Source organism: Mus musculus, chromosome 9 (genome assembly GCF_000001635.26).
Source record: "Mus musculus strain C57BL/6J chromosome 9, GRCm38.p6 C57BL/6J".
Classification (NCBI taxonomy): domain Eukaryota; kingdom Metazoa; phylum Chordata; class Mammalia; order Rodentia; family Muridae; genus Mus; species Mus musculus.
In genome coordinates this window covers 109,093,506-109,121,237 of record NC_000075.6, presented here as the reverse complement: position 1 = coordinate 109,121,237, position 27,732 = coordinate 109,093,506, and the positions used below count along the sequence as shown (strand labels likewise).

Below are 27,732 nucleotides of genomic sequence, written 5' to 3'. Positions count from 1 at the left end.
CCCTTTCTTGAAAAGTCTACATATAGATTTAAGAATTTGTATAGACTTGTAATCACGTACATTCGTAGCACGGGAGAGTAGGTATACAGGAGTCAAGTGCCCACAGAGGCCAGAAGGCATCACATGCCCCAGAAATGGAATTACAGTTGTGAGCCACTAGATGCGGGTGCCTGAGAACTGAACTCAGGTCCCATGGAGGAGCAAATGCTTTCTAGCCACTGAGCTGTCTTTCCGGCCCTGTATGTTTGAGACAGGGTCTCTGAAAAGGGATGAAGCCGTGGACCCGTGCTTTAGGTGGCCGAGGTGGTTTGTTTGCATGTGTGCTTTTTACCGTGTTATCCTACAGGAGCCTGGCAATGCAGATACTGTAGGCCTTACTGCCAACAGAAGACAAGACAGACCTCTGCCGTGCTGTGCCCCAGGGTAGCCCAGTCCCTCTGAGCCTCAGTCAGCAGGCCCCTAGGGTGTTGTTGCCCATTGCCAGGGTTCCAAGTGTCTTCCAAAGCGATCGCAGAGCTAATCAGCATAGCACAGCTGTAACAGCCACAGACACCCTTCTTCCATTTAAAACAACAATGAGGGCTGGAGAGTCAGCTCAGCGGTTCCGAGCACTGGCTGCTCTTCCAGAGGTCCTGAGTTCAATTCCCAGCAACCACATGGTGGCTCACAACCATCTGTAATGGGATCCAACCTTCTTTGGGTGTGTCTGAAGACACTGTACTCACATAAAATAAACAAACCTTAATATATATTTCCTTCCTTTAAAAAAAAAAAAAAACACTATACAGTGTGCTGGGTGTGGTGACGCACACCTTTAGTTCCAAAGCTCAGGAGACAGAGCGCTGTGAGTTCAGTGTCAGGCTGGTCTACACAGCAAGCTTCAGGCCAGCCAGGGAGAAATAGAATCCCTGTCTCATAAAGAATTTTTTTTGTTTTGTTTTTTTGTTTTTTCTCTGTGTAGCCCCAGCTGTCCTGGAACTCACTCTGTAGACCAGGCTGGCCTCAAACTCAGAAATCCGCCTGCCTCTGCCTCTGCCTCCCGAGCGCTGGGATTCATACGTATCTAATCATCTGGACAGTCACCCAGCGTTTAAAGTGGCGGGGGGATGAGAAACGTGGGACCTTAGCACACTATCACACTTTGTGGGAAACAATGAGGGCATACCTTTGCAAAGTGAGAGTGAAAAGGGGGAGAGACTGAGCAAACTGTATTACAAACAGTCTATATTGAAACTGGCCGGGCCCCAGGTGAGCCACCGCCAAGTCCTGTTGGCACTGGCCTTGCCACCCTCAGCCGTGGCAATCGAGTGAAGACTTAGCTTCCTCTCTGAAGTGGTAACATTTTTATTTTCATGACATCTTCTATCACAGTGTTCTGTGAGGGTGAGACAGGAGTGACTCAGAGCACGTTCCATACTCGCCCATCCCATGAGCACACGCCCAAGCACGCAGGTACACGGCCTTCCTCTGCAGGAACCCTTACCGCCTCAGAGGACTCCCAAAGACTGCAGAAGCTCAAGCCTGGAGCAGAGGTGTGTCTCTGTCACCATCCCTGCCATGTTGACTTAAAAGGTGCCTCCCTTCCTGTATCTGTCTGAAGTCTAGCCAAGACCTCATTCCCCCTGTCAGCCCTGTTCTCTGAGACTGTCAACAACATAGTTGGTCGGAGTAGCCACTGGGGGAGGCAAAACCATTCTGCGTGAGGATAAAATCTGAACTAAGACAACTATCATTAGTACTAAAGTTCACATGCTCCCAAAAGAGGGCCTGACTGCTGGCCGTCTGTGACTGTGGTTCCCCACATCTGGCAGGCATGGGGAAGATGGGATCTGACAGAAATAGTCACTGTGATTACCCCTGGCATGAAAACCAAAATGGCTCCTGCGATCTTGAAGACAAAGATTCTAAAAGACAGCAAGAAGGGACTCTTGGAATTGTATCAGCCCATGTCTTCAAACACTTGGGGAAGAGCTTGAGGTTGGCCAGATCACTGGCTATACACATGAGCCAAGGTGGAGCTCTCTGAGGATGCCACGACCCTTGCCTGGTGAAGCCAATGGCATTCTCAACCGCCAGCTGCCAAGTGCACCACAGTACCATGGTCTTGAAGCTCACTTGTAGCTTCTAACAGGAAAATACCACAAGGTAGCTACTACACAGGCAGGTGAGTAGCTCTGAGCTCCTGCCTCAGGTACCTTAACATGGACAGCAATGTGGAAACTGGAATCCAGAAACAGGGTCATGGACCTGAGACCCACACTGCCTGGAATCGCCTTTAATAACGCCATACTTCCCCAATTCTTTTAAAAATTCATGGAACATGAATGGCAAAGTTACCACGACCTGCAATCAAGGTGGACCCCTTAAAGATGGGGGACAGAACCCCACATCTCAGGCCCCAACTCTCCCTGAGCCTTATTGTGCTTTAAGTTCTCCTTTCTGGGGAGTGTTGCCTCTGGCAGACCCTACCTAGGAGCCGGAGAGAGCTTGCCAACCTCATGGTGGCCTTCCGTGGGTGTCAGGGGACCCTTCAGAGCACGATGCCCACATCTCCCAGCAGCTGCCAGTTCTATCTTAGCAGAGGGGCTGGTGAGTCCATACCATGTGTTATCCTTTAATGAAGAGCTATAGCATCAATGGGTCACTGCTCTCCCCAAGGCTCCCCTGAAGCAGCTGTCCCTCCCCACCAGCCACCTGGAAGACAGGGTGGTCCTGAGGCACCAACCCTGCTGAGGCAGCAGCAGCCTAGAAATGCATCTCTTTCTCTCTCTCTCTCTCTCTCTCTCTCCCCCCCCCCTCTCTCTCTCCTGGGAATTGGCAACAGGGAACAAGGACAAAGGAAGCGAAACTTGAGGTCAAGGAGGATGGATGAAGAAGACAGGAAGTGGGCGGGCGGGTTCTCTTCCTTCCTCTGTGATTCCCAATGGGACATAGGTCAGTGCTCAAGAACAGTACAGTCTCCCCAGGGGCCTGGAGGGCCTACCAGACATTCTCTGGAAACCTTAAGTCCCCAGCTCCCTGCAGGCTGGCGTCACCCAGGAAGTAGGTCAGAGAGTCACCAGGCTTGGGGCAGGCCTAGCACTACCCACTGAACCACTAGGTCCCAGGCCTACAAGGCAGGTCCAATGGGGCTGAGGCTATGAGCTGGTGCCACCAAGAGACTGGGAGCCACCTTTCATTAAACTCTGCTTGTCAGTCACTACAGGCATCTACGAAGGTGGTGGCCTCTCCCTTGAGATTCCAGGGCTGCCCAGGAGGTACAGAGACAACAGCAGGCAAAGACTCCCTGGTCCTTATAGATCCGTGACCTTGTTTTCCACAGCAGCGGCGATCTGCTGGAGCCGGTAGCCCAGCTGCATCTTCTGGGCAGTGCCATCCTCCTCCAGGGCAGTGATGATCTGAAAGGCAGGACCAAGAGAATCAGAGGAGACTTATCTGGTCACCACAGATAGCATTTGGGCAGGGTAGTCAATGGGAATTCAGTGACTAAAGACATAGTGGTGAGGCTGACTGTAGGTCTCACTGGTGAGGGTGAAAACAGAACAGTCGCCTGGGTTGTTTTCTAGGGTGTTTGAGGCATGGTCTCAGTATAGCCTAAAACTCGAACTTCCTGCCTCTCCAGTGTTGATACAGTTGAGCACCCACACGCAGACGTTCAAGAACAGGCTGCCAGGGAATGACACTCGCCACTCACCACCTAATGCTCTTTCCTCACCACGCTCATTTTGTGTAGAAGCCAGCCTCACATAACCACTGGCTTTCTCACAAGGTCTGTCATAGCCAACCCCATTGCCCTTCCTGACAGCTAATGGCATTTCATGATTCTCTGTGCCAAGACCAAGAGGATATATTGAGGCAAAAGAACAACCCAAGAACCACAAATGAGGTTGGCATGAAGGAACAGGCGGCAGGCAGAGCTTGGGGAGAGGAGCTGGCTCTCCTGTGCGCCAGCAGGTGAAGGCTGCATCAGCTCTGCACCTCTCCCTGTGCTGAGGCTGGCATCAAAGGAATGAGGCTGTGGATCCCTTGGTTGTTACCAGGCCACTCAGCTGAGACCACAACGCAGGTTTCCGTGTTCTCAACGATAGGCACATCACTGGCGCCACACGACTGTGGTAATTCTATAGGCACTCATAGGTTGACTAACAGTGAAACGGACGCACTTAGACATCAAGGCTGGTCAAGAGAGGCCCGAGAAAGACCCCTCCTGGTTCTGTGGTCCACTCATCTAGCCTCGTCCTGTGCTTGACACCTCACCCTATGTCTCCTATGGCTTATGACACCCAGGCCAGTCTGTACCCACAGAAGCAGTCATGCCCAGGACAAGGCCAACCTTGGGATCTGGGAGGGATGGTAGCTAGGTAGTCTTCCGGCATATCCCACATACCGTCTCCAGATCCTGACAGATTCTCCAGATGCCCCCAACCACTACCACCATGCCTGGGCAAGCCCCACTGCAGAAGCATAATGGGGGATTGTGGGCACAGGGAGAGCAGAACCAATGTGGGACCCTCACTCAGCTTCCGAAGAAGCACTCTGAGCTCGAGGCCAGCCCTGCAGTGGGGCCCAGCTGTGCTCACCTGGTCATAGTACTTGTTGATATACTTGTAGAGTTCATGCAGAGCCACTCGCGCCCCAAGGTCGGCAGAGCAGTTCTAGGGAAGAGGGCAGATGGAAGGGAGGGAAATGAAGAGGCTGTAGTGGGGAAGAGGCCCAGGACCTCAGCGAAGGATGAGAAAGCACAGGCCCTGCAGTGGGAACAGAGCCCAAGGCAAAGCATGGTGACAGCTCAGGACGGGACAAGGCCAAACCTCCATAGTAGGAAGAAACTGCAGGACTAGCTTCAGCAGGGCTGGAGTTTCCACCGGAACCCTGCCTGCCTCTCCCAGTCAAGGCTATAGCTAGAAGTCCCTCTCACTCATTCCAAGCGACTACAGGGCCGTGGGACTATGGCTGGGAACTTGGCGCAACTTTGCTGATATTACTCAAATGTTTCCCAAGGGCTTCCGTGAGGTTGTCGGACCCGCAGCCTCCTTGTCTAGACAGTACTAATGGTGCAGCCAAAGTAACTCATGGAACTCTTAGGGGGACCAAATGCAGAAGCCCAGACCAAGAAGGGTTTGACAGTGTACCCCACAAGTATAGCTGTGCTGGTATAGGTGTCCTCATTGTCAGTTAAGGAACAGTTCTGTAAATGTGGGTGTGGAGGGTGAAGAACGATGGGCAGCATGGCCTGGAAGTTTAAAGGCCTAGAGCCGATTCATCCACTCTGTACTCCCAGAGGCTGCACACAGACAAGCGCCTGGTAGACCCCATTAGGTGACAGCTATCAGATGAGACCCCTGCTCACTCTGATGACATGACAGGTCTGGCCTTTTGCAGGAACACTCTGCCTGTGTGATGGCAGGGTGTGTCCTCTCCCAGGCAGATCACAGAGGGGTGACAATGTATGAAGGGGAGGCCTTACCCGGGACAGCTCCGCCAAGACTGAGTTCATCTCTTGGTCACTGGCCGGGACAGTCTGTCTGATGTCTGCATAGTACCTGCCAAAAGGCCCAGGATAGCAGATGATCTATAATCAGAGCTCCCTTCCTTGGTACCCACCAGGGCCCACCCAGGGCTTCAACCGCATGCCTGCCTCTGCAGACCCACTCCCTCCCCGGTACCTTTCCACCATCTGTTTGTAACGGGGAATATCTCGAGCATACAGAAGTTTGTTGATGGGAGAATCCTGGATCCCAGCAGGAAGACAGGGGAGAAGGAAGGGTCAAAGTTCAAAAGGTCATCAGCTCCTGGGGCTCCCAACATGATCAGTTTTATAGCAAAACAACCCACATGCCAGAACCCTCCCAGTTCTCAGCAAACCAGGACAGTTGGTCACACTGGCCCACTTCCTTGTTTTTCTTACATGTTACTTTTGTGTTTGTATGTGTGCATGCATGTGTGGAGGTCAGAGGGCAACTTATAGGAGCTGGCTCTCTCCTTTCAGCACATGGGTCCCAGGGATTGAACTCGGGTCACCAGGGTTGGCAGCAGGGGCGCCCCCCTCCACTCTGCTCATCCCCTGAGACTGACCACGGCTACTTTCTGGAGAGCCCTGGGATGAGGCCTGGAGTGGGAAGGCCTTAAGTCAGAGGCTGCCCACAGACTATCTTCTCCCTGCAACTCTGAGGAAGCCCTGAAGATCTGTGCCCCACACACTCCACAGCCACCAGCTACATGGGTGTCATCATTGTCCCTGTCATATCTGCCCCCCAGTCTGCTCACCCGGCCCAGCTTGTGGTCGGCCAGGGTGCAAGCATCCATGAAGGTCTGTGCAATGACCAGGAGCACAGCATCCATGTTATCCGAAGTCTGCACATCGAACACAAACTGTGGGTTCTTGATGATGTTGATCCAGAACCTTAGCGGCAGGCTGCAAATTGGGGGAACGGGGGCCAGTAACTGTGCTGTGGAGGCAGAGGCCCCCACATATGTCCTGAGCCCTGTTCCTCCCATACCTGTTGGTCTTCCAGATGTGGATAGTATCCTGATCAGAGATGCCATGCTGCTGAGCTTGTTCATCCAGCAAGTCAAAGAAGTACTTCACAGCCAGAGGCACAGGGCGGCTGGTGCTGAGAATCACCTGGAACAGGTCATCCACAAACTTCTGCAGTGTGCCCTGTGGGGAAGAAAAGGAAGCAGAGGGCCCAGTTAGGATGGAGACTTGGCATCAGCCAGTCTTAGACAGCTCTTGGCACTCCCTCATGCAAGTCCCACACTACCCCCATGTCCCATGGCAGCCGAGACCCCGTCGCCCATTCTCTCCCAGCCCCACCTTCATGGATAGCAGGCGTGTCAGGTAGATCTCAGGGATAGCCTTGGCTCGCTCACGCTCCCCACCCCGAAGGCTGCCCCTCCTCGGCCTGGGAGGCTCTGGTTCATCACTCGGCTTTACCAGGTGCCAGGGCCGGATGCCCCCCTCATCTACATCCTCCAGCATTGGGGTCCCTGTGCCAAGATGTAAGAGCTTAGTGCCTCACATGGTGCCACCTCCTCTTGGGAACCCAAGTCCAGTTAACTCCCCCAGGAGTGGCTAAAGCTTCTCTGAGAAGAGCAAGAGATACTCAGTCCAAAGACCCTTCCTTCCCTACTCCCCAGGACTGAGCAATACAAACACAGAAAATTACAATGAGGAAGAGGAGGAGGAAGAGGAAAAGGAAGGAGAGAAGGAGGAAGAGGGAGGGGAGGAGGAAGAGGAGGAGGAGGAAGAGAAGGGAGGAGGGAAAGAAGAGAAGGAGAGGAGGGGTAAGAGGGAGGGAGGGGAAGAAGAAGAAGAGGAGGAGGTACTCACGTTCCCCAGGGACATAATCCTGGTTTTCCCTAAGAATATGCTTGGTGAGGCAGGGGACAAGGGCCACCGTTGCTCCATCTGGGACCTGCTAACCACAGCTGGTGACACTTCCGTCAATCTTAGTCTACCCTACCCACCCTCCAGCTCCCATCCTTCCCACCTTGTAATGTTGCAGTGTATTCAGACGCCTCCACAGACCCTGGAGTTCGGAAGTGACGTCCTCATCAGAAAGGATAAGGTGCCCAGCCACTCCAGACCGCCATTCTGCAAGGGCAAGAGAGGATTTGGCTCGGGGCTCCCAGGATCTCTTCCTGCCATGCAGCCCATCTCATCCTAGGTGGAGACATGGCCCCTTCACCTGGGATAGCCTCACCCTTGGAGGACCAGTCTCGGGCCAGCTCAGGCCCAGCATCATCTCAAGGTCCTCAAACTACCCTGCTCCTGACCCTCACCAACATCCAAGGTGCAAGAGTCGGGCCGCTGGGCAAGAGGCACTCCCTTGTAAAGCTGGTCTAGCATCTTCTCCTTGGCCTGGGAGATGGTGTCACAGTCCAGGACTTTCACAGGTACACACTGGGCTTCTCCTGCCCCAGGCCCCACAGCCAGAAGAGCATTCAAGGTCTATACAAGAAATATGAGAGATTTCAGGACTGGTTCCACATGCTGGGTGACCAAGACACGGGTCAAGAATAGGGACAACCAGGAAGAAAACAGTCCCTGAGTCCACCCCGGTACTAAGCAGTCCTTAACTCTCTTCACCTGTCTGCCTTCCACTTGATGCAAATGCTCAGGGGGTGAATGGGAGAACCTCCAGGTGAGCACCCCACCCTCTTTTATGCCTGAAGGAAGTTTGTGTAAGCCAGGACTCCCCACGCAACATGAACGAGAAGGGCTGGGTCCTTCAAAGAAACCCTTGTGAGTAATGGAGAGGAGATACAGGCAAGTCTGCCGGGCAGCTACTCGCTTAGAGAACAAGGCTGCAACCCTGGTGAAACAGCAAGACAGACACTCTGGCGCAGCACAGATCTGTGGGTCCATCCTAAGTCGGGGACCCTCTGAGATTCTCAATTCTCAATCCTGCAAAGCCAGGGCTGTCACTCAGTGGTAGAAGGATGTTTGCTAGCTTGTGGGAGACCGGATGAGTTCCTACCACCATTAAATGAATAAACAGCCTCTCTCTCTCCAGCAGGGGCTCCATATCCAGGGTCAGACCACAGGCTGTTATAGACTGATGGAGCAGAGCACACCCTTACCAAGGGACGGTACTCCACATCCTCTCTGAGCAGGCGGTTGTCATTCAGAGTGTATTTGGCTTTGCCAGTCACACTGTCCACGGGACCCTTGTCCACTTGATGCTTAATCCCTCTGAAGAGCATATACAGAGGCTCTCCCACAGAGTCCTGGGAAAGTGTGGGCAGTCAGCGCCTCTGGCAGGAGGCAAAAGTACATGGGGCATGTTTTGTTGGGTAATGTCTTTGCTCTGGCACGAAGGGGCAAGCTAAATGAATTGCTGGAGGCTTAGTGCTCTAAAGGGCCCGACCCTCCCTAACGAGGAGCTGTTGGCCCCTCCCTCACCCTCACAAAGGTGTAGAGGCAGATGGACATCCAGTTGGTGAGCAGCTTTTCTACCACGGTCTCTGTCCTGAGATGGCAGGAAGGGAAGGCCAGGTTCAGCAGGGACTAGAGGGCTCCATTCCACACTCCAAACCCAAGTCCCTGGCTCTACTCCTGGCTCCAGCTGTCTATCACCCTGCCAGCCACTTACCTGCGCAGCATCAGCTTGGGGTTCTTGGCAACATACTGAGCTACCAGGTCACTGAGCAGAGTCCGCAGTATGTCCGTGAAGTATTCAAGCTTCCCGTGAAGTGCAACAGTGAGCAGAGATGCCACGTAGGCACGGTCCCGAGCAGAGAAGGTGCGCTGACTCTCCAGTGTGTGGATGAACTGAGGCCGGGGAGAGAGTGAAGGGTAGGTTCAGAAACAGTTAGATAGGGAAGACTAGGAGCAAGACAGGGTGGGGCAGCCTAGCTGAGAGTGCACCTTGGTAAGGAAGAGCTTGCTGTTTAGCAGGTTGGAGAGCTGCCCCAGGCCCTGTTCCACGGTGGGTCGCCTGCTGTCAGGCACACCGAGGTCCCTGTGCAAGGGGGACTCCCGGTACCCAGGGAAGAAGACCCTCTCAGCATACACTTTGTAGTCAAGGAAGGGGATACCGCTGCCAAGGAGGTCACTGGTGAGATCCGTCATCTCCGTCATGAGGTCTGTTGAGCACAAGAATGTCAGTGGATCCCATGTGACCAGAGCAGCTGTAGGGAGGGCCCCGGGCTACTCCCGCTCTAGAAGCCTCACCTGTAAACTCCTTCTTACAGCGGTCCCGTACACTGCTCTCCAGGTTCTCCAGCTGGATCTGCACTTTCTTATAGTCCCTCAGGGCCTGCTTGCTCTTCCTCCTACCAGCACCAGGGGCAGAAGGGAAAGGTCAGCAGGCCAAAGCCCTTGCTAGGCTCAACCGGTTCAGGTCTGCTTAACTGTACTCCAAGCCAACTCCAACCATGTCAACCAGTATAACCTGACCATGCCCAAGCCAGCCTGACCCAAAACAATCCATCCTGTCTCGTTCCCATCAAGCCACATCTACCCATCGCTCAGCCTGAGGGTCAGCAAACCCTCGACATGCCAGATAGGGCCACCAGCTGTTTTTATAAGTACAGTTTTGTTAGGACTCTGCTATACTCAATGGTTTATAGATTGTTCATGCCCAAGGGCTGAGCTGAGGATTCCTGGAGACCACCAGGCCTGTTGCAACCATTTCCAGAGGACTGATCCCTTATATAAAATATTTGTAGAGTGGGGCTGGAGAGATGGCTCAGTGGTTAAGTGGTTCTGCTCTTCCAGAGGACCCAGGTTCAATTCCCAGCATCCACGTGGCAGCTCACAACTGCCTGTATGTAACTCCAGTTTCTGGGGATTTGTCATCCTCACACAGAAATATATACAGGCAAACACCAATGCACATAAAATAAAAATAAATTTTAATATATGTATGTACACACGCGCGCGCACACACACACACACACTTCTTGCAGAGCCCTGCTCTCATCTGTGCCTTCTCTGTCTGGCCACGTGTACCTACCTGCCACAACTGGCCCCACCCACCTGTATATGAGGACAATGATGATGACACCCAGAGCCAGGAGAGACGTGCCCACTCCCAAGCCCACTTGGGCTGCCACAGGAAAAGCCACGGGGCTCTCGCCATCGTACTGCACATGACCCAAGGAGAAGCGCAGGTTGCCCATCTGTACCTGCGTGGGAAGCTACCTGTGAGCCAGGGTCCCAGATAGCACGATGCCCAACCTAGCCCAGGTCCTGCCCACTGACCGTGAACTCAGGCAAAGCATCTGGAGCCTCTCGGAGGGCATGGGGATGTGGCAGGGGCTGCTCCACAGGGGGCTCACAGTACAGGTGGTTCCGGGTCAGTGTCTTTACCACGCAGGGCCCGTCCCCTATCATGGCCACCACCTCTTCTTTAGACATGGCGAGGTCCAGATTCTCCCCCTGTAACATTGGGTCACTGATTCGTTTCTCAGAACACTGACCACCTCAGCCTATGTCCCCAAACATGAGTGGGATAATCCTGAAGCCATCTATCAGCCCCGTTTCCCCTGCTTGTGGAGCCGTGGTCACAGAGGTGGCCTTCAGACTGCTCACCGTAACTTCTCTGTGCTTTCTCACCTTTCTTCTCACAGCTGAAACTGTGGAGAACCTAAAGCAGCTGCCCACGCCCTGGGCAGTTAACCGAGTTACCCTCGGCTAGGTGATGTTGGATCGTCTGCCTGTGGCCAGTCCATGTGTCTATCCACACATGTATGGACTACTTACCATGCATGTCACAAAAAGGGTCTAGTGTTATCCACGTAAGCCCAGTTGCCAAATGAGCATCAGCCTGTTACCTAATATGTACCACACTACCCAATTAGTGAACATGCCAAACGATTTACTTAACCAAACAGATCCCTTAAGGGAGTGTAGGGACCGGGGCCACCACCAGTCAAACCCCTGCCAGGACTTATGCTGTACCAACCACTTTAGATTCTCTCAGCTTGCTCTTTCCACCCTGACCTCTCCAGCATACACATGCTGTTCTACTAGAAAAGCCCAAGAAGGTGTATTACCTCCACAGAGAACACACTCCCTGGCTTGTGCCGGAACGGCGTGCTGGGATCCTCGGGGTTCAGGGAACGCAGGGTGGGATCAGCCTCATAGGAGAAGGGTGTGGGGCTCAGTGCAGCAAAGTCAAAGACCATGTTGTCGAGGATAAACTCCACCTGGACCCCAGAGTCCCAGGGTGGGCCAGGGAGAGCGGGAGTGCGGCACATGAGGAGGTGGGAGGAGTTCACGAGACACGGCTCCTCAAACTGCAGAGAGATGAGAGGAGAGCAACTGAGGCACCTGCCTTGTGAGATGGGAGGCTGAGCAAAGGCAGGGAGCATCTCCTTTGGCACCAACTCCCCGGGACTGGCCATGGGTAAGGGGAGAGACGGCCAGCCTGGTGCGAGCAGGAGAGGCTCGTGGGTGTGCGACTGGATGACGGCTCTGGAGCCACGTACTTTCTCAGGGACCACGTGTTGCTTCTGTGCAAGCCCCTGGCCATGCTGTCTTGGGACCACGGTCACTCGGATTCTTGGCCTCTGTACCACATCAAGATCCTGGCCGCGGACCCATATCTCACGTCCTCCGCTGAAACACAGCCCAGGAGCCACTTGTGACTGCAGGGCCCAGACCCAGCCAGCTCAGCCCCCAGCCTCAAATTGGTTCATTCATGACCCATTCTGTCAACAGTAAGGAGTTCACAGTTCCCAGAACCCCACCTCCCACCTCCCCTATTGTGAGAACTGCAAAGACCTTCCAGACATGCTTTGGGCTCCACACCTGAAGAAGCTCTTGGAGGGGCCCACTGAGGTGACATTGGGGTCTGATGTATACTTGAATTGGCCGTGCTGAAGCCTCCGCTCAGTGGCCCCAAACAAGACAGTCACTGGAAGTTCAGCAGGCACAGGGTATGGGCCGGTCTCACAGTGTAGCTGCTCAGACTGCTGCTCCAGGAGCCTGGGTGGAGGGGAGAAGATAGGCCAGATCCAGGAGCTAGGCACCCACTCAAATCTTGGCTCACTTAGGTTCCTCACCCACTGAAGTCTCCGCTGTGTAGCTCTGGAAGCTGTACTTCTACCACAGCCCTGGTTTCTGGAAAGCTGGCTAGAACCTTCCCGTGGGGCAGACTAAACCACTCCACGCTGGCTTTTCCCAGCCCCCGACTCCTCCCTGGAGTGTGTGGACTTTGTAGAACAAGAAAGCAGCCCTTACAGGTGGCAAGGCTGGTCTCCAACCACCACACGGATGTCCTCTAGCCGTCCAGTCAGGAGCTTAGAACCATGCAGGGTAAGGCGGGTACCTCCAGCTCTAGGGCCACGGGCTGGGAAGATGGAGTGTACTTTTGGATCCTATGGGAAAGAAGATGGGGAAAGACGGACAAAAAAAATCAGGATGACAGAAGCCAGAGCACCTCAGACAAATAAGGGAGCCTCAGGATGGGGAGCCTTATGAAGCCAAAACCAAAAAGGCTGAGACATCCACAGGGGGAGAGGCCTCCAGGCAGCTGGGTTTGTTTAGCGTTCAGGCACCTGATAGGCAAAGCTGAACTCTGAGACACCGTGTCCTCTTCCAGGCACCTCCACTGCCACAGTGCCAGTCACCTCCTCCCCGCTGGCTCCAGTGATGCACACAAGACTGTAGGCACAAGATAGGCAAGCAGAGGGATACCAGACTGCACAGACAGCCCTCAAAGTGACCTGGCAGATCCTCTTCCTGCCACACTGGCAGGTGCTCTCCCTTCCCCGTCCCCCTGTCCCTTTGGAAGCAACCCCTGTGACACACTAGCAAGCCTTAGCATCAGATGAGCCACTCCTGGGTCAGTCATTCAGGCACACCCTCTAGCAAGGAGTGTACTCCCCTGAGGTGACACGGGTTTACAAAGAAGCCCTGGAGGGCCTGACTTGTGGTTAAGCAGAGGAGCGAGTAAGAGGGCCTCACCAGCCACCCCAAGTCTTCCCTACCACCGTGTGGTCAGCACCCACTTGCAAAGTAATGAGAACTTGATCTGATCCTAAACAACAGATCCCTAGAAGCCTCTCGTCAGAACGCGGGGGGGGGGGGGGGGGGGGAGATGTGAGCAAATTAAAGAAAATGCTGGTTCTTAGCCAGAAAACAGAAGCCTGGGGCACATGAACTTCCAGAGTGTTAAGTCTACAGTGGTTAACATTGTCACGGTCATACAATACTGGCAAAACAGAGCCAGTGGTGTGAACTAGCCAGGCAGGCTCCAGCCACAATACATTTCACACTCCATAAATCACTTCATAAATTACCTAAGTCTGAAGGTTCTAGAATTATTAACAGTGTAGAGGGTCTGGGAGTTCTCATTTACCAGCCGGAGGAAACAAGCAGGCATGCTCCCGCAAAGTGGAGCATAATTTATATCTTATTTAAAATATAAATTATGTGGCTCTTCAACAGTCCTTCCGAGGGGACAGTGAAGGGTTACCCTACTCCTCTGCCAGGTTTGGGTCCTGCTGCTTATGAGCTCCTGGAGACTGATCTACATTCCCCCGGGCACTCTGGAGGTGTGCCGCAACAGGCTCTTCTGAGAGCCCAGCCAGGGCAGGCCTTGGAGAAGTAGTACCAAGAAGAGCCACCAGCAAGCTCCAGGCAGTGATTCTGCCTGACAGACTATAATGATCCCCAATCAGCCTGGGCCAAGGCTCTGCCAGAGTGGTATACACAGGAAGCCAGAGTTCCAGGCCATGATAACCCAGCACTAAGGCACTGACACCATAAGCAAAGACAGGAGAAAGGCAGGCAGACACATGGAGGAAAGAGGTCCTGAATAGGAAGCCATCCTGCCACAGTGCCCTCCCACGATGAGCCCAACCAGCTCACCTACTAGAGACATCATACTCCCCAGCATCCACAGCGCAGGGAACTCCGGCCACTCTGACCATGTCCAGGACATCCTGCACATGTTGGCCCAGGTTGGAGCCCCTGATAGTGACACGGGTGCCTCCATCTATAGGTCCAGTCAGTGGATCCACCTGTTCCAGGACAAGGACCTGTCAACCTCTGTGTCTGAGGCAGTCCCAGCCTCCTATTCTGAGTTCTGTGCATCCACAACATGGATACCCCCACCCCCAAGGGCAGCAGTGAGGAAGAGAAGGCACGTGCCAGCATCCTGACATACCGAGTGAATGAGAGGTGCGGGGCACTGAGTGGCCACAGTCTCGGCTTCATTACAGGCTTCCCGGGCCACACAACGCGGACGCTCCCCCTCACACCACACACAGTCGTACTGAGGCATGGCAGTTTGGCAGCGGCTGCAGTCCCCATGTCCCACAGAGCAGTCATACAACACCACTAGAGACAGCGGGAATGAAATGTAACATGGAACCTTGAGCAGCCCTGATACCGACAGCCTGCCCTGTGGTCCCTAGGTGGCTTACCATGCAGCCCATCGGCACTGTCCACGCGCAGACCGCCTGCCCAACGCAGGAACAGCCCCACCTGCAGTTCTGGCTTCAAAGCTTCATAGCTGAACTGGAGAAACAGGAGTGAAGTCAGAGCCTAGAGTTTGGGCCAGGCCTGGGGTGTGGCTCAGAGAAAAGACCAAAATGACTAGTTAGGGGAGCAAAGGCATATGGCCCAGCTGGGGTGTCCATCTACTATCCAGTGTCAAAGCTTTGACCTGAGATAAGTTCACAGCAGCTGAGGCTAACAACCAGCCTGTGGCCAGTGTCTGTGCCCACCCGAGGTCCGTACCTGATGCTGCTGGCACTTGATGTGGCACCAGACATCTGGAGGCGGCGCACACTCCACCTGAGCCTCCACAGCCACCTCCCGACTCCCTAGCTCCAGCACACACTCGCTGCTCCTCGGGCCATCCTGGGGGCAAAGGACACACTGTTCAGGTAGAATGGGAAGCTGGGTCCTGAAGGCTGCAGGCAGCCCTTGCCCCAGAACAGCTGAGTCAGGGAAGAAGGCTGCAGCTGGCGATGTCCTCTTCCTGCTTTCAAAGGCTTGGGTAGACTCTGTCACATAGCCAAGCAGCTCGAGGGAAAGCTGATAGCTGGATAGGCAAACACACCTGGAAAAGCCACAGGTTCCTGCCTCGAAGCTGGACTTCGCGTTCCACATGGACCGGTATCAGCAAGGAGCCCTGGACGGTCTCCACACAGGGGCAGGAGCTCACCCTCTGATTCACCTCTCCCTGCAGGCACCAAGGGTGAGGCAGTCTGTGGCTCCCACCCTGACCGCCTCAGTCCTCTACCTTGCTTGGTTCCATGGCAACACTAGGTTCTCACCCTCCCAAAGGAGAATCAATCCCAGGGTAAGCAAATGGCTGTGTCTTCCCCTCCCCTCCCGAGGCCTCCTTCCTGGGCTGGACCTCACCAGCTCCCAGAGCCCGGGGGTGTCGTACTGGTAGTCGAGGCTGGACAGGAGGATGAGGGGGGCAGGAGGGCCCTCGTGCTCTGCTGAGTCTCCATCACCTGAGAGGAGTGTGGAAGTGGAGAAGGCGGGCGTGTCACCCCCCATCCACTCATCCGCCTCGGGCAGCTCGCCGCCTCCTTTGGTGAGCCAATCCAGAACGGGCTTCATGGAGCCAGGGGCCCCTGGGAAAGTAGTGTCTGGAACAGTGCCAGGGGGCTGGTCCAGAGCCACCATGGAAGGCAGAGCCTCAGGGCCAGGCTCTGCAGGGGACACTGCAGCTGCATCTGAGGGGAATGGGTAGGAGGCCAAGAGGTCCTCAGGTGTGGTCGATGGTCCCAAGCCAGTGGGGGCAGGGACAGTGGTTCCAGGTATGGTAGGGGGGTCAGGAGGAAGGGGCTTCTCATGAAGAGGTGACTCTGTGGAAGTAGGGGAAAGTATGGGGCCAGGACCTGCCCATGGGCCCCAGAGGCTGAGCCGGGAAGGCTTGGCCCCAGGTAGGACATCTGAGGCTGTGGAGGGAGCCCTAGGCTCTATTGGGAAGCTGTTGGGGGTAGGAGTGACCGTGGTTTGGGGGACTGTGGGTGGGAAAGGGGTGAGTTCATCCCTTGCAGGAGGGATTAGGGGAAGGAGTGGGCTCTGAAGGAAAGGTCAAGACAGACAGGAAGGTCACTCAGCAGGCAAGTGCAGGGGCAGGCAGGCAAGGGTATGTTAAGAGGGAAAAAGACCGAGGAAAGAGAAACAAAAACATCCCGTTAATTCTCTAAGGCAGAAGCACGCAAGGCAGGCTCCGGGGGTCTGTGCTGAGGTGGGGAACCAGGACCACACCTCTTGCCTCTCAGCTTAAATGTCCTCCCCAAAACAGATGGGATGGACAAGCAGCCATTCTCCAGTGACTCTGTCACACAAAGCAGCTGGGGTGCTCAGGACAGAGCTTCACAGGAGGCTGGCGGGCACACAGATCCCAGGCCATCAGAAAACCCTCACCCTGGGAACCCCAGGCTCCACCCTCAACATGCCTCATCCTGGAGTCCCACTAACCTGTTGGCTTGCCACCATAGGCCCAGCGTCACACGAGGCCTTGTGTGTGCACAGCTGCTGCCACACACACCAGTTACAGCCCCAGCGGCTGCTCACACAGGCCCGGCACCTGCGCACAGTACAGCCAGTCAGTCATGAAACAGAGACCACAGTAAGGGAGCCCAGATCTGGGGACAGACAAGGTAAGGAACTCACGGTGCAGATGGGGAAGACGCAGTAACTGCCACGCAGTCATAGAAGGAGAGGGAGGTGCTGGCGATCACCACGGCACCAAACCTGAGCTCCACGTTCACAGAGATATGGTCTGCAAAATGGGGGAGAGTGCCAGAACTGAAGAGTAGGGAAGGCTGGGGACCTACATGGGATGAGGCTGGCACCCCAAATAGACAGGAACTAGGGTCAGAGGACATAGCACCAACACTGGGGTCCTGGAGCCAGTAAGGGGACTTAGAGCACATCTAGGATCTTCTAGAGTTATTTCTCATCCCAGTAAGACCTCTTAGAGCAAGATGGAAGCAGGGGTGGGCTCCCAGGTCCAGGGCTGGCCCCTTCTCTCACCCACCGGCTCCTCTCTGCAGCACTGGAGCCTCACTGGGGTCTGGGGAGGGACACATCACACCAGAACTGGTCAGTAGAGCAGGACTCTGTTGGTCTCCAAAGTAGCAGAAATATGACTCCCCTGGCCAGAGAGATGGCAGGCCTGGCACTGACAAGAAAACCTACCGAGAAAGCAAAGGGCACACTTTAGGCACCACTGCATGGTAGGCTACAGACTCTCATTTAAGGGCATCAAGTACAGGCTGGTGCTGGCATCCCTCCCAAATACTCTCTGGCCTTGATTGATAACAGATAGAGAAACCCAAGGCCCAAGAGAAATAGCTGAGCAAGGACATGTGGTATTTGATGCAACGACACAAAAATCCAAGGTCTCCATCCATCTCCATAGCTCTCCCCACTGGGGCCCCGCCCACTCTGGTCATTCACCTCCCTCCTCTCTTCCCGACTGATATTGGCAGGGCTCACGGCCACCACTCGAAGACAGCCCAGTTCCGGCTGGAAGCTCCACAGCCACTGCTCTGGGCCCTGGTCCCTTGAGCACTCCGACCGGCGACTACACCTAAGAAGAACCAGCATATAACTGTGACCCTCCGGCAGCCATCGAGAAGTCACACGGCAGAGACATCTCTCTAGTCCTGAGGACTTCCCTGGTCACAGCCCTCACGTGAAGTTGATACCAGGCTCTTGTGTCTGCTATGGCAGGGAGCTAAAGCTCTGGGCAGTGAGTGGATAAAGAACTGGGGGCTGGGTACCCACATGTTAGCGGCTGAGAGTCAATGGACAAGGTCAAGAAGCCGTTATAGAGGCACAAGCCCAGGTCGGGGATTTGGTAGATAGAACACTAACCTGCCCAGGAGCACACACCATCCGCAATAAGGGTCCCTGTGAGCAAGGCAAGAGTCACAGTCCAGATGCTGAGCACAAGGAGCCACAGGAACCTTCACAAGCTGTGACAGCAAAGAGGACCTGAGGCTGGCAGTCAGAAAACCAGTGCCTCGCCCACATATGGGTCCCAGTATCTGCCCAGAAGCCCCTCCCAGCAGTCACCCCTGGCCTGTGTCCAGGACTTACAGTAGTCTGAGTTGCTACATAGAGATGCTCAAAGGTACCATCAAAGGTAAGATCTCTGTTCACAGGAGACCCCGGCTGGATGCTCTGTTTAGAATATGGGGCAGCACTTCTTCCAGGGCCTAAGTAGACCTAAGATGAAAGACCACAAGGCCTGGCACCAAGCTCAAAGCCACAAACTCAAGACCTTCCTCCACTTAGAACTGAAACAATTTATGAATAATAATTTTCTCTTTTGACAGGTGGGGGGAGGCAGTCTTTAATACTTGTACCTTGGAGGCAGAGACAGGCAGATTTGTGTGAGTTTGAGAACAGCCTGGTCTAGATGAATCCCAGGCAAGACAGGTTCATTACAACCAGCCTTGGGCAAGGTTTATGGGTATGTGAGGAAGATCACAGGTAAATACCACCCAACCCTCAGAGGAGCGGCACACACAGCTGGGGTGGCCTGTAGCATGCCACACGTCACACATCCCAGCCTCAGAACTTCCTAAGGACATACCCTATGCAACTGTCCTTGACTGTCACCCAGGAAAGCAATAGTGTGTCCATCCTCCATGGTGACAGCCACAGCTGTTAGCTGAACCCCTGGTAGCTCCAGAATTGGCGTGGCTTCCAAAGGGACACAGCTGACCATGGGACTGGGTGTGTGGTCAGAGCCACATGGAAAAGCATCCGGGGTGTCCTACAGGTAACAAAAAGCAACACTGAGACCCTGCCTGGATAATCTCCCAGGACAACCACCCCCTAGGTCCTAGTCTCTGCCAGCCGTCCCGACAGTAGCCCGCTCCTTAGCCTTACCTCAGTGCATTCATCTTTCACCCTCACCTTGTCTGCGGCCCCATCTTCTGCCATCCCCTTTCTGGAAGCTAATTCCTCCAGCAGCTACACCTAATACTTTCTCCTAAGCCACACCCTAGAGGCCTCAGAGCTTGGCTCCTCCCCCATTCCCAGCCCACTTGCCTGGACCCTCTTCACCTTTCTGACTCAGTGAGCAACTGTGGCATCTCTATACCCTCCCTAGGTCTGAGCCAAATCCCATCGTTCCCTTTTTCTTCCATTGCTCCAATGCTCACTCCTATATTCAACCCTTACCTTAGAGCCCCAAACACTCTCTTAGCTGACTTCTATAAAGTCACTTCTTTTTATTTTATAAATGCATACACTGTCACTATCTTCAGACACACCAGTAGAGAGTGTCAGATCTCATTACAGATGGTTGTGAGCCACCATGTGGTTGCTGGGATTTGAACTCAGGACCTCTGGAAGAGCAGTCAGTGATATTAACCACTGAGCCATCTCTCCAGCCCCCCCCCCGCCCCCTCCCCCCGCTTTCCCCTCACCAAGTCACTTCTTTAGCACCCTGACTCAAGCCCATGCCTGTACTGCTTCCTGCCAAGAGGACTCTTCTAGCTTAGGCCTGAAAAGAAGCACCTAACACCTGTCCTGAGAGCCACCCTACCTACTCCCAGCTCCCCAGACTTTCTGGGCAGGTGCTTGGTGGCCAGTGCCCAGACTCACCACTGGTAGCTGCGCACAGTCGGAAAGGACATCGTATGCAATGTCAGCAACCTTGGTCCCGTTCTCAGCACGGCCTTCCCGAGTATAACAGGCATCTCGAGTGTAATTAGCAAGCTGGTCTACCTCATCCAGGGGGAAGGCACAGAGCACAGAGGTTCCAGATGCCCCAGTAGATGCTGACAGGGGCCAATCCACAGTGGGAGGAGCCACTGAGGAGAAAGCTGCAAAGAGTACGTCCCCACGGGCCACCTCCTTGGACGTGGCTACAGCTGCAGCCTGGATAAGACCGTAACGACCACCCTGGCAGGCCAGGGGCAATTCCACATAAGAGTAGTAGTGCTGGTCCTGAAGGCACACTCGAGACACATAGGCACGGAAAGCTCTAGAAGGGGCCTTCAGGTCTCGCCGCAAGAACAGGAAGTATGCACTGGCCCCGCGTACAAAGGCACTCACGAAGTGGTGGCTGTACTCGGACAGGCGGCCCACTGCTAACTTGGCTGTTTCTTCATAAGAGAAGGCAGCTTGGGGGTCCGGTGGTCGCAGGGCTCGGGTTGTAATGGGAGGAATCCCACCACCTACACCCCTGCTGGTGTACCCCCGCCCCACAAACAGGAGGGGCTCCCCTACCAATCCCTGGGCCACCAGCCCCACTGTACTGACTGCAGGGTCATTTGCAGCCACATACTGGGTGTCCCCAGGTCGCTCTGGCCGTAGCAGCAGCTGCCTGATCTGTCCCAGGCTCCGTAGCTCACAGATGCCCTGGTGTACGCTCCCACACACCACCAGAGCCTCTGGGCTCACCAGGAGCAGCTGGTTAGGGTTGTTAGTAGGCTGGGCTTGGGGACATTCATCAGGTATCACAGGTGGCAGGCAATCCCGGCTGTCATTCACAGGGCCCGTGGACACCACGGCTTCCAGCTGCAGCCCAGGGCTCAACTGGAACAGGAAGTTGGTGGCCCCTACATAGAGGGTACCTGTGGTGGGGTCCCTTGCCAAGTGTTGTAGATGTGTGCCATTGGCAGTGAAAGCAGCTGGCAGAGGGGACCGCAGGGTGACGACACACCCGGCCCAGAACACCTGGAGAAGAACTGGGCCGAGGACAGACATGGTCACCTGGCAGAGAAAAAGGTTGGGCGAGACTCAAATGGCCAGCAAGGTCCTCGGAAGCCAATGCTACGGGACAGGACTGTGACACTGAGGACCAAGATGCTTCTCCTAACCTAGGCTATACAGAGATTCCTAGTAGTCACTAGGCCCAGGGTGATCGCAGGTCTACAGGTACCAGGCAGACACAGAAGACACTGCCCTTGGAAACTACAGCCTCACCCCTTCTCTGTGGACACTAAGCTCTCAGGAGAGCTGTACCTGCCCATACTCCACCTAGCTCCACACTCAATCTTGTTCCTTCCAAACCCTGCTCTTTGAGTCAAGTGAGGTGACAAGATGTCAGAGAAGGGAGAGGGCCCCCTCTATACGGACGACGAATTCTTAGGTAGGATCAGGAAGTCTTATAGACCACCAGCATGTCATAACAAAGCAAGAATTAGGTGCAGGGTGCACACCTTTGATTCCATCCCTTGGGAGGCAGAGTCAAGTGTATCTCTGTGAATCTGAGACCAGCCTGGTCTATATGGCAAGTTCCAGGACCACCACATAGAGAGGCACTGTCTCAAAACAACAACAAAAGAACGAGAAGCATTGGACACAGGACCTTTCAGGCCAGGAATCCAGAGGGTGATAACCAGAAGACTAACAGGCCATGCTGGGAGAGTGAAGGCTGACAGACAGGGCCCCCACACTGGGGAACTCTGGGCTGCAGAGAGAGTCACACTGTTCCCTGTTGGGGTGAAGTCTGGCTCACCTGGCAGGGCCGGCTGGATCAGCAGATAACGGCATGACCTGAGCAGGAGTCACCTAGCCAGTGGGGGGAAAGCAGAGTATGAAACTGGGGGCTGGGCTGCAGGCATGTGGGAGCCCTGGACTCCCCTCCCCACTACCCAGTCTGCCTGTGGAGCCCAGCCCAGCTTGGCCCTCAGCCACCAAACACATTCCATAGAGGACGCCTCCTCAGAGCCTACACGGGGAGGGGGAGGGCAGCAGAGCCAGGCACCCAAGGGGCCTGGGAAAGGTCAACTAGAAAGGAGCCCCATGGCCATCTGGGCCCAGTCAGGCCCCCAGCACCGCTGTCCCTTCTCGGTATTCTTCCCATCTTTCCCTTACCCTGCTCTGCTCTGTCAAGGCACACAGCTATATACCATTCACACAAGCCATGGGCCACCCTAACCCAAATGGTACCAACATACTAGCAGGTACACACACACTAAGATCTGTGTATACAACCTACCCTGAATGCATACAACTACACACAAACACAGGAGCACTTGCACATACAGATACACAATGATGCGTGCAGATGGGACCTACGCACACAGTAGACGCGTACACACAAACACAAACATGCCACCCAGGGCACATGTATCTATGTTCTGACACCACATGACGAGTCATACAAATCTCCACCCCCTACAGACACTGCATAGACACATCGGACCCACCCACCAGAGACAGACACATACCACCCACATTAGATTCCTGCACATACAGACTCACGCACACTTCCCTGGTTTCAGCACTAAGTCCTAGAAAACTGTGGAAGGCAGGCCATCTCCCGGAATGTTCTCGCCTGCAGGTTGTAGAGTCAGAACCCAGAATGCAGTATGAGTGGTGGGTTGGGGGTTCTGAAGAAGTAGTCATGCCTGCTTGTGCCCTGAAACCCTGGGTCCAACCCTAGGACCTCCCCAGACTTTTGAGTGCCTACTTTCTTACCTTGCAGGCCTAAATCCCTAAGGCTTCTAAATCCTAGACCTAAGTAACTATGGCAACACTACCTCTCCCATACTCCAGTGGTCCTCAAGGAACACAGTTTGGTTATGGGACAAACTATTCTACACTGAGAAACACTTTCCCCTCCTTGTGCCCAGGCCACACTGCCCAGGCCCTCCCACCACCCAGCTGCCAGGCTGTCTATGTGGAAGATTCCCAGAATTCCCTTCTTTGCCCCTGGATTGGCCCATATACCAGAGGCCGCGGCAAGGCGCTCCTGAGGCTGCCCTATCCTAAGCTAGGCTGGGTACAAGGCTGAGAGGAAGGTCCAGCAGCCTGGCGGGAGCAAGGACTCTGTGGTCACAGCCCAGTGGGAGCAGGGGGCCATGGCCAGTCTGGCTGGGCACGGCTCCCAAAATAGCTTGGGGGTTTCCATTTTTAGTGTGGAGAGAACAGGGAAGCTCTATGGGAGCAGGAACAAGGCTGCCTCTGTTTGCCACCCAAGGGGGTTGGGGTTGAGGGGTGGGGGGGGTGGGGGGGAGGCTGCAGGGAAAGTCTTGAACCCAGCCAGAAGCCCAGGACTGTGGTAAGGCCAGGCTACTAAAAAGCCTGCTACCTTGTTTCTTCCTCTGGAAGAGCAGAAGCCATCTCCTGCTCTCTGCTTCTGCCTAACTCTCTCCAACCACCTTGGGCTACAGACCCTGGGCCTTGGGCACAGGGTCCCACAGTGAGGCCAGCACTTGCCGCTTCATGAGCTTGTAAATATTTGCTTAGCGCCTACTGCATGCCAAAGTTTCTCAGCCCTCAAGGGGCAGTAACAAAGCCACTCCCCAAACTGAAGTTGAGGGGAACACACAGAAATGTGAGGGCTCCAAAAAGCTCAGTGGACAGGTCAGAGGTTGACTCTCTGTAAGAAACGACATCCATAGGGCTGCATACCACGGGCAGGGAAGGACAAAGGAGACTGACATTTTTCTCCTCCACATTAGCACACAGATTTCACTGGACGTCAGCTACACGCCACAGAGGCATCTCTAGTCCCTATGAGGACCTCACTGGAATTTTGTTAAACAACAGTGGAGTGCACACACTCAGGCTTTTGGGGTACCCTCAGGCTGAAGAGAGAAAGGTCAAGACCCTCTCCCCCACACCCTCCCCCACACATGCCCCTCGTTCCAGCCTAAACTGCAGGCTTGTTCTTCTGTTCCTCCCTGCCAATACAAGGGCTGTTCCCTCAGCCTGGAATGCCCACTCCCTCTGTCTCCCATTACCTCCCACACCCTGCCATCACCTCCCTGAGGAGCCTCCTGAGGCCTCTCCGGCTCCCGAGGAGGTAACCCTGTGTGGTAGATGAAATGGACACGCCCAGCTACCAGGCCTGACCTATCTATCCTGCTCTTCCTTGGGCTCTGAGCCTCAGATTTCCCATTAGTGGGAGGGGAGGAAGGACTCCTCTGGGGTGTACCTGGCATGAGTGGGCCCCGAGACCATTTTCTTCTGTTCCGTCCTCCCACCCTAGACAAGAGCTCTTTAAAGGCAGAGAGTACCTGCTTTTTATAAGAAGGCTCCAGTAACCAGCAGACCCAACGCAGAGCAGGTGTTCCCTACATGGTGACAGAGCCCCCATTTCACTGCCAAGGAGATCCAGACTAGAGGGGTAATATGGAGCTCACACTCCGCTTTCAAGCCTCTTAGCATCTCAAAAGCCGAGGAATCGGCCCAGTTTTATTAATGATCGGACTAGGGCTTATTTGGAGCCAAGCCTCACGTCCCTAACTTGCACTGCCAGTATCTCCTCCCTAACTCCCCACATCTCAGGCTGTCCAGGCTCATCGCCAAAGTCTAACTAACTCTGCCTGTGCCCAGGCCTGCCCCATAGGCCTCTTTAGAACCCACACTCCCCGAAACCCTACGGCAGGGCCCAAGACTGGTTGCCTGACTTCTGCAAAGGACAAGCAACACCTAACCCTCTCCTGCAGCTGCTCTCACAACCAAGAAGACTCACAAATTCAGCCCCTTCCACATCTGCACTTGTCTGGGAGTTGGGGGAAACTGGCCTTCCCTTTCTGAGCTCGGCCACCCACACTCCCGCCCCTATCCCAGTATCCACTTAAAAGGGAGAGTTACTTTTTGACAGTGAAGTGGTGTGCACTACACACCTGCCGTCTGGATGTTGAGTAGGGTGGAAGGGAGCCATCATTTACCAGACACCCGCCATAAATTAAGGCGCTCGTCAAGCACCGGCTGGGTGTGTGGGTACCGAGACAGAGTCCAAGTGTTAAAAGGCTCGTGGTCCTCCTTTGTCAGTCTCTGCCTGAAAGATCTGTTATCCTATGGGGAAGCCTCCACTTCCTTGCTTCGACTCATCCTCAACCCTCCTCCCTCCGCCGCTCCACGGGACAAAGACCCCACCAGTGGCCCAGGGAGGGCGGGGAAGGGGCCGGCCGGTCCCGAAAGCGGCGGTGGCGGCAGCGAGGAGGGGGCGCGGAGGAGCAGCTCCACCTCCTCTGTCTCCCAATCGCGTTACAGGCGGTGCCGCCAGAGTTTGCCTTCGCGCGCGCGAGTGTGGTCCCAACTCTGAGGACCGAAGCCACCCACCGGAGACACCACTCCGGCTGCCTGTGCCCAGCGGGATCGAGGCCTCGGGCCGTTCCACCTGGGTGCGCGCGGCTCTCGCCTGCAACCCCGCCTTCCCTGCCCAAGTCTCGCAACTCACCGCCCGACCCTCCTGCGGGATGCGCGCGGCGAGGCGTCCGCCCGCAGCTCCGGGCTAGCTCAGATCTGCGCGCGGCGGCCTTCCCTCCCCTCGGAGGTGGGTCTGGCGGAGCCGCAGCTGTTACCCGGAGACCGAGGGGCGGAAAAAACTGCGCCCGCCGCCCGCCCCTCCCGCCGCGGCGCTGCCTCCGCTGGGAACAAAGGAGACAAAGCCGCGTCGGCCGGCCCGGGCTCCGCTCCTTCCACCCCCCCACCCCCCGCCCGTCGGGCCGCCCTCCCCCCGCGCGCCGCCCGGACCAGGCCGGAAGCTGCCGGGAGAACGGGGTACGCGGCCCCAGCCATCCGGGACCCCGCATTCCGGTCCCGCGGGATCCGAGTTTGTGAAGGGCCTGGGGGGGTGATCAACCCCTCTCATTAAATGGGGGCTGCAGCGCCCGGGCGGTAGTCATGGCAACGCAGACGTGTAGGGTGAGGAGCGGAGCCGGGAGCGTGGGCGGTCCGCCCCGCCCAGCCGGGCCTCACCTGCGCGCCGCTTAGGACCAAGAGGCTACGGCCATGGTTGCGAGCCTTATTACCTGGGCGTTGAGATACAGCACTGGAGCCTTTCCCCGTCCTGCCAGAGTTCGAGGGACTTGTGCCCCACACCTGCTCTGCCTGTTCCATAACCACCATCTTGACTATCCCCAACGCACCTCGCCCAGCGCCCGGAGCGCCCTCATTCCCTTCTAGATCCCGGCCCTTGGAGCCATCCTCTCCCCCCAACTTTCTTCACCTGGTCTCCTAGACGCCAGCTTCTCCTCTTCTCACCTGGCCCTGCCCACCTTTCCTTCTTTCAATACTCCACAACACCCAACCTCTCCTTCCGGCCCCCACCCCTGGCTGTTTGAAGAGAGCCCGGGCTTTGGACCTGAGTTTGCGCCATCACTAAGCCATGTAACCTGACACCCCTTCCCCCCCCACACACACACACCCCGACCTTTTTGCTCCCTGACTAATAGGGGGTAATACCACCAAAGCTGAACTGTGTAAGCAGGGCATACTGGCTGTGAGGTGCAGAAGTAGGGTCTTATTTCCTTCCCTCCTCCACGGCCTGTACCTGGAGCCATGCAGAACTCAGAAGCCTTGAGCAAGTCTGGACTCCCTCCTTGGAAAACACCTGGGTCTTTCTGGGAAGGAAACCCTGGGCAGAGGTTCTCTCCTGAGGGCTTTATGCAGGGCGGTTCACACCCGGGCTTGCCAATGGCAATCTGTGGAGCCAGGACCTGACCCATCCTGAGGGCTTTTGAAGGACTTTGGCTCAAGGCCATTGGCATAGTGTCCAGAAAGGGAAAAACTGCATATACGTCACCTGGAAGCCTCTAAGGTTAGAGGGCTCTAAATCGGGGGAAGCCGTCTTCCGTATCTGCCACTTCACTAAGGGCTGATGCCAGGCTGCTCTACCATCACACCCTCAGACTCCCGTGGGGTGGGGTGGGGGTGGGGTGCTGGCTTGATTTATGTCAACTTGACAGAAGCTTGAGTTATCTGAAAGAATGAACTTCAGTGGAGAAATCGCTCCATAAGATCCCCCTGTAGGGCATCTTCTTAATTAGTGATTGACAGGGGCGGTCCCAGTCCATTGAGGGTGGGGCCCCCCTGGGCTGGTAGCCCTGGGTTCTGTAAGAAAGCATACTGAGCAGTAAGCGGCACCCCTCCACGAGGTTCTGGCCCTGCTTGAGTTCCTGTCCTGTCCTGTCCTGTTCTGTTCCTGTCAGTGATTAACAATGATGTGGAAGTGTAAGCCAAATAAACCCTTTCCTCCCCAACTTGCTTTTTGGTCATGGTATTTCATTGCAAGAGAAACTAATTAAGACAGGGTTCTATAGCTCATCTGCCTGCTTTCCAAAATACCCCTCCCTTAGACCTCAGATCACCCCTCTTCTTCCCCATCCCCCACCCACCCCCCTCTGAGCACTTGATCCCAGTCACATAGCACCTTGTCAGCACCATGACAACTCTTCCCTGACACTGTCACTCCAACTCTCCAGCTCCTCCCCCCCCCCCTTATGCTCCACAACTTCCCCAAACCTATCCCCACCCTGCCCAGGTCAGTCTGCACCCACTCCCTCAATTACCTTGGCCTCCCTACTTCTGCAACGTGT

General features: G+C 55.2%; 1 protein-coding gene and 1 long non-coding RNA gene across 12 annotated transcripts; one reads left to right on the top strand and one right to left on the bottom strand.

Moving 5' to 3' along the window:
- Window positions 1-1,322: 1,322 nt before the first annotated feature.
- On the bottom strand, window positions 1,323-27,389 carry Plxnb1 (plexin B1). 11 transcript variants are annotated; one of them, NM_172775.2, is made up of 38 exons: window positions 25,593-25,802; window positions 21,915-21,967; window positions 20,054-21,166; window positions 19,035-19,217; window positions 18,536-18,664; window positions 18,311-18,411; window positions 17,891-18,023; window positions 17,469-17,625; window positions 17,102-17,210; window positions 16,907-17,015; window positions 15,830-16,504; window positions 15,525-15,647; window positions 15,200-15,322; window positions 14,884-14,977; window positions 14,625-14,797; window positions 14,327-14,478; window positions 13,012-13,117; window positions 12,695-12,831; window positions 12,263-12,439; window positions 11,941-12,070; window positions 11,506-11,748; window positions 10,712-10,888; window positions 10,487-10,635; window positions 9,680-9,780; window positions 9,374-9,591; window positions 9,099-9,277; window positions 8,909-8,975; window positions 8,587-8,733; window positions 7,786-7,954; window positions 7,494-7,597; window positions 7,334-7,418; window positions 6,818-6,990; window positions 6,501-6,661; window positions 6,268-6,415; window positions 5,667-5,731; window positions 5,468-5,543; window positions 4,581-4,655; window positions 1,323-3,398 (listed from the first exon to the last, which is right to left on the bottom strand). In NM_172775.2, exons 3-38 carry the CDS (start codon window positions 21,158-21,160, stop codon window positions 3,294-3,296), a joined length of 6,360 nt encoding a protein of 2,119 aa, NP_766363.2. In that variant the 5' UTR covers window positions 21,161-21,166; window positions 21,915-21,967; window positions 25,593-25,802; the 3' UTR covers window positions 1,323-3,293. The 11 variants fall into 11 exon arrangements, with proteins under 11 accessions (NP_766363.2, XP_006512139.1, XP_006512141.1 ...); XM_006512076.4 differs by lacking the exon at window positions 25,593-25,802 and adding an exon at window positions 26,688-27,389 and having other exon boundaries at window positions 1,329-3,398; XM_006512078.3 differs by lacking the exon at window positions 25,593-25,802 and adding an exon at window positions 26,167-26,482 and having other exon boundaries at window positions 1,329-3,398.
- On the top strand, window positions 23,442-27,396 carry Gm7628 (predicted gene 7628). The gene is made up of 2 exons (NR_168955.1): window positions 23,442-23,462; window positions 25,406-27,396. It is a non-coding gene; the product is annotated as a predicted gene 7628 (long non-coding RNA).
- The last annotated feature ends 336 nt before the right edge of the window (window positions 27,397-27,732 follow it).